The sequence below is a fragment of the Quercus lobata genome, chromosome 5 (assembly GCF_001633185.2).
Source record: "Quercus lobata isolate SW786 chromosome 5, ValleyOak3.0 Primary Assembly, whole genome shotgun sequence".
NCBI classification, from domain to species: Eukaryota; Viridiplantae; Streptophyta; class Magnoliopsida; order Fagales; family Fagaceae; genus Quercus; species Quercus lobata.
In genome coordinates this window covers 10,967,199-10,977,140 of record NC_044908.1, presented here as the reverse complement: position 1 = coordinate 10,977,140, position 9,942 = coordinate 10,967,199, and the positions used below count along the sequence as shown (strand labels likewise).

At 34.0% G+C, this 9,942-nt stretch overlaps 1 protein-coding gene across 1 annotated transcript; it reads right to left on the bottom strand.

The window, feature by feature from the left end:
• Positions 1 to 1,695: 1,695 nt before the first annotated feature.
• On the bottom strand, positions 1,696 to 4,094 carry LOC115989934. Its single transcript, XM_031113803.1, has 2 exons — positions 3,635 to 4,094; positions 1,696 to 2,163 (listed from the first exon to the last, which is right to left on the bottom strand). The coding sequence occupies exons 1-2, from the start codon at positions 4,092 to 4,094 to the stop codon at positions 1,907 to 1,909; spliced, it is 717 nt and encodes a 238-aa protein (XP_030969663.1). The 3' UTR covers positions 1,696 to 1,906.
• Positions 4,095 to 9,942: the final 5,848 nt, after the last annotated feature.

Here is a 9,942-nt window from a genome sequence, read left to right as displayed (position 1 = left end):
TACATGAACACTACTAATCCCGTTTATCTCAATTTCATCACACAACTAACGAATAGCCATAACCCTAATATATCATTAGACATAATAATGCTCTCTCTCTCTCTCTCTCTCAATAGTTACAACAACAGGTAAGGGGATTCAAACCTACTGTCTTTCTTGAATTTTATTTTGGGAAGGCCAAATTATAATTTTTGGTTCGTTAACCTTTGTTATGGTTTCAGTTCTTCCATATACATTTGATTATGTTAATTTCATCATTCAACTTTCGGATTAAGCCTATTCATTTTTTTTATTTTTTATTTTTATAATTTGATAGTTACAATAGTGGAAGAGGAGAGATTCAAACTCTAATTCTCCCAATAAAGGAGAACGAGTTATGCCATCTTCAAGACTCTTGGCAAGGCTACTCAATTATTAATTGAATTTATTTTGTCCCTTAATTTTCAAATCAAGTCAATTTTATCTTTAAAAGTTCTCTTTATTAAGGACAAATTTGAGTTGATCTTTAAAGCTGAAACTAACAAAGTCACGACATTGAAATTATCTATTGTTAGAGCATTTACAACTTACAAGTATGATTTGGCTAAAATCCTTGTAACCCAACTGGAACTTTCTAGTGTTTCCAACAAAGAGGTCTAAGGTTTAAATTTCTTTTCCTCAATTATCGAATTATCCAAACAGAAAAAAAGGGTATACTTTGATCTTTTGTATAGTAGATATCTCTAAGGTGTCGAATTGAATTAGAAATTTGGTGGGTGTTGAATCAATTAATAAAGTGTTTCCTCATTAAATAACAGACATGGGCTTGAATCCAATGTACACTAAATTATGAAAGATGGCTATCTCCGATTTTATAGCACATACAAACTCTATAAAATCCACTGAGAATCTCAGCAACCTCCAGCCTTATAAGTCAGAGGTTGAACATGACGATGGAGTGGTTCTTGAATTATGTGTTAGTAGAGGTGTTGGCGAATTGGTTCTCAACCTCATCCAGTACTCACCAATTATCAGCATTACTAGTTTCAATCTGAAAATGAATCATACTCCATCACCCATTAACTTCAAGTGGGTCTTTCATGCGTTTCAAAATTTCCAATTGGAGTCTTCTTTGGTTCCTCTAAAAAAGCTACACTTAATCTTGGACACTCATGCCTTAACAGTCAACAACACTCTGATTCTAATCTCTTCTTATCTTGCTGAGCATAGTAAAGCAAACAAGAATCTTCGTACCAGCTTAACCATTCCTTAATTTGCGATACTTGGCTATTTGGAAGTTCACCAAACCCCCCAAAGCTTTTGAATAGATTGACCCAGATCTATGTTTTGTCAATTCAGGTAAGTAGCTGGGGTGATATATGTCTCAACCATTCAGCAACTAATTTCTTGTATAATAAATTGAAATCATTTATGGGAAATGAGATATAGCAACTACAAGTAACTGAAAGACTGCTTCAGTAAAACACAATGTTAGCCACTCTCAATTTCCAATGTCTAAAATCTAAAAGAAAGTTCCATATTTTACAACACAAGTAAATTCTATCCAAACAAGCTACAGAGAGATAAGAAATATATGGTACAAAGTGTAACAGAAAAAACACGTATAAGAAATTACACATACAAAACTATTCATCTTGAGCATCATTTACAAAAATATGTATCTGCTCCTTGAATTGGCGTTAATCATATATCTACCTCCTCCTCATCGTCATCTTCAACAAACTCTTCTTCATCTTCATCAGTTTCTTCTTCTTGTTCCACATCATCCTCCTCAACAATAAAGCCTCCAAGTGTTTTATCATCATCATCATCTTCATTTGCACCTATAGTTTTCTTTTGCAAAGAGCTCTTACTATCTTTGGCCTCCATGTGAGGCTTGTTACAGTCTTTTGATCTTGCAGAATATTTAGGTCTCACAACCTTTCTTAGTTTTTGACAAGCTCCTTTCATCATCACTCTCACCTGTAAAGTCATCATCATCATCATTGCCTGCAGCTTTCCTTCTCCTTTTCATCACACCTCTCTTTGCGCTCTTCTCAAGATACTCATCATCATCGCTTTCTCTTTTAGGTTCCTCAAGAAACCAGTCCCAATTTCTTATATCACGGAGCATTTGCTTGGGATAGTGATCAAACTCATGCCCCATCACAAGAAAACCAAACTCTGCATTTAACAAATTTTAATTAATCAAAGCATCATGATGACCAAGATGAAACCAAGACAAAGATTCAAACAGTAAACTGCATTACAGACACCTGAACTAGTTATCTAAGATGACTGTATATATTTACAAAACTTCTATTATGTATCTTATGCACATAATAGAACAAAACCATGATTCTAATAGGTAGATAAACTGTAGGAAACCAGCCTAAGACTCTGTGCTAACATGTGCATGCATGTGAGTGCACAGTTACACACAAAAAATGCAAAATTATCAATGCCACAATCAGCTTACTATGTAAAATATTTCTCTGATGCTGAAGTTACAATCAATATTTTATAGAAAATTCCTTTGTATAGCATATGAAGTGATGAGACATGCCACTAACACTGTTTGCTTTACAATTTTAGAAGGGAAAATAAACGGAAGAAAGGAGAAGCACCAGAATTACATTATTTTCCATTTTTTGGTTATAAAGAGAAAATAGAGAGAAATGAGGAGATCTATCTTTGGTATCTCTTATTAATTGCGGTTAACTTTCTTTTCAAATCTCACCTAGTTTGAGTGTAAAACTTTGGTGAGCCAGAAGGAAAATGTGTCAATATCTTCCATACACATTCTTTTCTTTTCTCTCTCACTTGACAAACCAAACAACAGCACAGAAGGGAATTTAAAATTTTTCTGTCCTTTTCTTTTTCTAGGGGTCAAGGTGTGAAGCAAACATGGGTAAATGACATTTCTAAGGGCACTAGTGCACAGATAGAATGCATGCCAAAAACAAAAAAAGGACCTTTACTCTATGAGAAACAAAAAAAAAAAAAAAAAAAATTAAGGGGTATGATCCTATATTTATCACCAACCATTCTTACTCTCTCACTCTGATCTATAACTCCTAAGAGACAGAACTGCCAGAGCACGTTAATCCATGGATTAAGTACAGAAGATTAAGGTTGAGAATAAATTCTGTGATACACAAACCAATCTCATTCTATGTTATTGTTTATTCATACTGAAAATACAACATAATCATATGAGAGAAATCTGAAGTTGAAAGAGAATCAGAGGACCATTCAAAGTTCAAACAAATATGTCAAGATTATTAGCCAATAATTAGCATCAGCCTTAAGCACTAAATCAAATACTCCTAATTTACATGGACCCTAAGATTTAAATTTTCCACAGCATAAATTTTACAATTCAGCTACACAGAATGACATATCTCTAATCCAATATACTTCGACAAAATGTAAAAACCAAGATTGTCCCAAAAACGCTCACCACAAAAAATAAATATTCCATGTAAGTTATACCAAAAAAGAGTCAACGCCAAGTTAGAAAACAAAGAGATTTAGAACTTTCACTTTCCTTTCCTACATTTTCTCAGCAACCATACACAGCAAAATCAAAGCAAAGCAAAGCAAGTAAGAAACACACACACACACACACACACACACACACACACACACATACCTTTAACAGGGTCAATATCCAAAGCCTCAACATCAACCCCATCATCAAACTCAAACCCACCTCCCAAACTCTCACCCAAACCAATCTCACTCTCCAAAACCCTCTTCTCTTTCTCCCCAGACCCACTTTCCCTCACAGCAAACCAAACGGGTCTTTTCCCAGACAGTAAGCAGAGCCAATCACCTTCCGCCACGTCACCCTTCTCACCCTTCCTGAAAACCCGGATTTCCCCACTCCCATGTTCCTTCACCGACATGGGATTCTTCCCAACAACCTCAAATGAAACCTTGGAGTACTTGGACCCCGTTTGGCTCTCACCACATTTCGCTAGTTCAAACACAACGTGGCGACATGACACTGTCTTATCTTTTGTGTTAAAACCAAAGCCTCGTCCAAACACGACCTTGTCCCCCGCATTTTGTAACACAATATTGGAATCGTCTTCTCCTTCAACCTCCATAGCTTCCCAACTGCTTCAAGCCTTCAACTAATTTGTCTTTTTGGGTCTTATTTCTTTAATTTAACGTATAACCGATCATGTCCGGCTTAACCCATTTAGCCCAAAATCTGAACCCATCTCGCATTTTTTCCCTGAAGCCCAAATATCTCACCAAAGCCCAATCAGATATATACATATACCTCTCTCTCTCTCCAAAGCCCACTCAGATTTCACCTTATGTATGTGTGCATAAACACAACCGTAGCCCACCTTTTTTTTTTTGGTTTAAAAGAGAACAAATTTTTAAGACTAAAAATGTGCAAAATACCATTTTGGACCTAGTTTCGGCTTTTCCATTAGAATGGAACATTTCCATTAGAATGGAACATTCCGACCAATTTCATTGTACTTTTTTGGCGTCACCTTTAAAAATTATGTATAACATTATATCATATCATATCAAATTGCTTTTTGATATGATATAATATTATATATAATTATGGGATAGCTAACTAGATATGGAGCTAAATAGTTGGGCTCTTTTGTTCCATAATAGATTAAATATGATGTGAGAAAAGGCAGTCAGACTTAAATGATTATGGAAATTAGGTTCTTCAAATCTCTTTAGAAGTAATTGTGAACTCTAGGAGAGCATTTGTGGGCCATGATTGATGATGAGTTCGTGATCAAGTTTTGGATAGCATTTTTTTTTCCCAAATAATCTAATCACATCTTGAGGTACAAATTTTGGATAATAAATTATTGGAGAATCAACCATAATCCTCACTCTTTGTTGGCTAGAACTTTCATGGCTAAATATTTCCCTAGCTGCCCAATTCAGGAATGTAGACCTAAACCTCACCACTCTTGGTGTTGGAAAAACATCATCCAACAAGAAATCCACAAACTAAGAGAGGGGAAATGGTGGGTTGGAAATGGTTATGGTATTCCACTCAACCACAAAAATTGGTTTCATTACCCTTCTTTGAACTTGAACCACCCAAGCCTTACTACTGGTAAAGTGGGAGACTTAATTGATCAACATACCAATACCTGGAAAATAGATATGATTAGATCTTTATACCCATTCCCCCAAGCCTCTACAATCTTGCAAATTCCTATTTCCAAAACAGGATCAGTTCAAGATAAAATTCTATGGAAATACTCAAAGAATGGGGATTATCATGTCAAAAAAGCATATGAATTCCTAGTGAAGGATCATTCAACCCTTGCTAGGCAAGCTCAAACTCAGGAAGGGGTGTGGAACTTAATTTGGAGAGTTAAGGTCCCTTTAAAAATCAACAATTTTATGTTTAAACTCATGCATGATAGCCTACCCACTTTACTTAGCCTAAAAAACAGAGGCATCTCAACCTCTAGTAAATGCCCTCTATGCAATGAAGAAGATGAATCTACAACCCACCTTTTCTTGCTTTGTCCCTTTACTAGAGCTTGCTGGCTTGGCTCCACCCTAGCCATTCATTCCTTAGATTTTAGTAACATATTTGTTCAACATTGGTTAACTTTGCTCTTGTCTAAATACAAAGTAAGAGGGATAGATTCAATAGTGTCTTGCAGGCCATCTTCACGACTCTATGGACCATTTGGAACCATAGAAACAGGGTGATTCATTAAGGTGTGGGTTCTTTTTTTGGACAATACCCAGGCCTAAGTAGAAACAAGGATCTTGGGCCTTACACTTGTAATTTGGTGGACTGGGTTTGGTTCACCGTAACTATATTAGGCTGATTACGAACCAAGTTGTGCACAAAGCATGGATCTTACAACACACACATATTCATACATGCAAATATATACATATTATAAAGTAAATAGCTAAGGAACAATAAAGAAATAAAGAAAAAGCATGTAAGGACGTTAGGAATCCTCAGAAAATAAAATAATATTTCATTATATTAAGTTTTAGTATATTAGACCCTTCTTTTCACTGGGATGTGTTACAAGATTCAAATAAATTCAAAAGTTACAAACTTGGATAGCTTTCTATAGACTTCCAAGACTTGTGAGGTTTGAATCCCCTTGAATCCAAGTGTATCCTCTAGTACCTGTCTTAGGATCCCTCACAGTGTTTTTCTCTTTTTCTATTTTCGTGAGATTTGAAGGATTTTTTCAGAGGGTCTTTGTGCTCTAATTCCTTATTGCTGAATGGTTTTTGGTGATGGCTTGATCCCCCTTTATAGTACCTTCCTAGGGTTTTTGGTGTACCATTGATTCCCTTTATTTGCTGCCCTGAGTCTCAAACCAATGTTGTGTCAGTAACATTGGTGGTTAGTCCTTTTTTTATTTTCTCACTATATTCTTCTTTTGAGGTTTTCCTCCAAAAAGTCCCCAACTGAATTTCCTCTTTTGGGGGGAAGGGTCCTAGAGGCTGACTTTTAATCTCTTTTTCCAATGTTTCTAGAGAGGCTTTTCAGAACCCCTATTTTGGCTGCCTCATCCTTTGTATTTTTTTCTCTAAATAGGCAGATTCCCCCCTGTCAGGTTGAAAGATCTCCAGCCACCTTCCTTCATAGTTCACCATACTACTCTTCTCGAGGTACCAAGCTTCTCTTCATAGGTGCTGGTTCCTAAGTCATCATTTGTTTTCAAAGCCTTTTTTTCTAAGTTGCAGGCGACTGATGAGACATGTCTTTCTTCGTTCCTCGTGCCCCTGAGCATGCTTCCATGAGCTGTCTAACTCCCAGCTGATTCTTTCCTACACTTCCCAAGGATCCCCTCTCTAGTTCTAGCAACTTCTCAATATCCTAGTCCAGTCTCTTTTTGGGCTCCTTGGGGGTTTCTCTCACAGAGCCTAGGCCAAGCTTCCTCTGCTTTTTTCTTCATTCTCTAAGGCCCAAGGCTTACCCATTTATGAGCTTGGGCTTCCTTTTACCCATTTTAAATGGGCTTTGGCTCACGGATTGGGCCTTTTCTATCCATAAGAGCTCATTAGTTTTGGATTTAAATACTTATAATATTTTGGACCTCAACAGAAGGAACTAACCCTAACCCTATGGATGTGATTCTAACTGCCCAATCTTTATCTTGTAAGTATAAGGAAACCTTCATTGAACACCCACACAACAACAGACTCAACAGAAGCCCAAGGCCAGAGCACCAATCAGCAGCAAGGCAATGGCAATTGATCATCAAAGTTGCAGGTGCTAGGGGCAGAAAACCTCATAGGAGTGGCATTGCTTATGAAGCTGTCAATATCTAGGGAGATAGAATCTTTTGTGGTGTAGTTAGTAGCAAAGCCAGAATCACAGATGTGGCATTGCTGGAAGCTATGGTGGAAGCTAGAATCACAACAAGAAATCATGGTTTTCAGCAAATTTTGCTTTAAAGTTATAGCAGGGAACTTCTTCAATCCTTTAAGAAGAAAAAGACTCTAGATTGGCTTGATAGTTCAAGAATGGCTGATCTAATTTTCCTAACTCAACATGGTCTTTCCTATAATATGATCTTAGTTCCCCATTTGGTTGTAAAGGAGGTCTGGTCTGTAGCTAAATTGGCAACTCGTGTGCCAATGAACCAATGCTGGTTTAGTCTAGCCCTTTTGTGATTTTTGATTTTGTTTTTATCTCCTTATGAATGGTATAAAAAAAGAAAAAAAAAAAAAAGAAGAAAAAAAGAGGAGATGAATTGCTTATGGCTATATGAAATTGTGGATGAAGAATATGTTGAATGAACATGTATAAAAGTTATTATAAGCTTGTGTACGCAGTTATGAATTAAATAGAATCTTATGACTAACTTTTTTTTAAAAAGGAAATTATGACTAACTCGATTGCTTTAATTTTAAATAGGTATAGTAAAATGATTAACATATTACATTTTATAAGTCGTAATAGTCACACCCACAACTCTGGTCATAATCAAAGAGGAAATTACTTATGTTTGGTATGCTTTATTATCATGAACTCTCTTGAAAAATTTATGCTATTCTATTTCAAGTTATAACTCCTAGTAAGTTATGTTATTGTCTTGTGTCTTGATAGCCAAGTCTTCAAATACAATAGTGTATTTATCATTGGCATTCGTCATGCATTTTGAAAAGTTATAATGCTTGAAAAGCATGAACATTTAGAGATATCTCTTAGAATTTGTATTATGCTTTTGATTCATATGTTTGGTATCACTATTAATGCTAAAGTAAATTTTATTTTCCAATTTTATGAGTTTCATATTTTATAATATTAACATGATTATTTAGGAAAAATTGTTGTAATAACTTAAAATGAAGAAATTGTTGCAATAAATTGATACAAATTATTTTTGTAATATATTGCAATGGAAATTTTGAACTAATACCTTATTGCAGTAATTTGATATTAATCATTTTTCAATCTATTGCAATGACAGACACAAAATTATAACAAATATATTATTGCAATAAGCTGGTATCAATTTTTTCATAATCTATCGCAATGACAAATTGAAGTAATTATTTATTACAATGAAGATATTATTGTAATAATTTAATTCGACTTATTTTAATCGAGTATTTGCAATCTATTGCAATAAGATTCGTGAAATAATAGCCTATACTTACAAAATATTTGAAACAATATATTATTTATTGCAACAATATTTATATCACTGCATCAAAGTTGTTATTAAAATATTTAGAGTTGATTGCAACAAAAGTTTTTTTGTTGCACAAACCTATTATCTCAATTTTTATTGTAACATTTGGTATCAACTATTACAATGACTCTAATGTTATTGCAATGATTTTTTTTTTTCATTGCAATCAATTTTTTTTTTCTCATAGTGTTTTCATTTCATCTTTTGATTTTCTCAAAAAGAAAAAGAAAAATTCAAGTTCCTTTCTTACCAATGGCTGTCAACATACCAATGCAAATTTATGCCCAAGAAATCTACTACCTTTTTATTGATCATTTATAAGAGTGATGCACGTTTTTGGAGAAAGCTTAACAAAATTCAATAATTACATTGAGGGAATTTACATTGAGGGAATTTAGTTCATTTTAACAAAATTCAAACAACAGGCCCTTTTATAGAGCCTAAAGGGTGACCTCCTATTCATATATCAAGCAAGAAGGGATACATGAAGGCCGTTGAAATATTTTTTGAATAGCAATGGCGTGATCCATCTAAATTATTGAATAGTTTAGGTCAAAATATATTGCATATTGCGACAAAGCATGGACAAGACATATTGGTGAAAAGTATATTATTAAACCCAATGTTTGAGAAGCTTCTAAATGAAAGTGATGAGAATGGACACATAGCTTTGCATTTGGCCTCTATCAATTTTCATTCAAATGTTGAGTGTTATCTTACATGGGATAGGAGAGTTAACTTTAGTTATCTAAATAAAGAATGTTTGACAACTTTGGACATCGTTTGACAAAATGAATTGATAATGAGACAAGTGTAAATGATCTTATCATTGATGATTGATCAAATAATTATTGCATCAACAATAATAAGTTACAATAACTTATAATTTTTTTTTTACAATAGAAGCTTTAATATATTAGGAAAATTGCTATAATAACTTAAAATAAAGAAATAGTTGCAATAAATTGATATCAATTATTTTTGTAGTTTATTGCAATGAAAATTTGAACAAATACATTATTGTAACGAAGTTATCATTGCAATAATTTGATATTAGTTATTTTACAATCTATTGCAATGACAAACATGAAACTACAATGAATATATCATTGTAATAATCTAGCATCAGTTATTTCATAATCTATTGCAATGACAAAATGAAGTAATTATCTATTACAATGATTTCATTGCAATAATTAAATTTGACTTATTTTGTTCGATTATTTACAATCTATTGCAATAAGATTCGTGAAATAATAGTCTATATCTACAAGATATT

Coding starts and splice junctions, on each gene's coding strand:
- LOC115989934 (XM_031113803.1), bottom strand. CDS start 4,094: ATGGAGGTTGAAGGAGAAGACGATTCCAATATTGTGTTACAAAATGCG. Junction 2,164..3,634: donor GGATATTGACCCTGTTAAAG/GTATGTGTGTGT, acceptor TGTTAAATGCAG/AGTTTGGTTTTCTTGTGATG.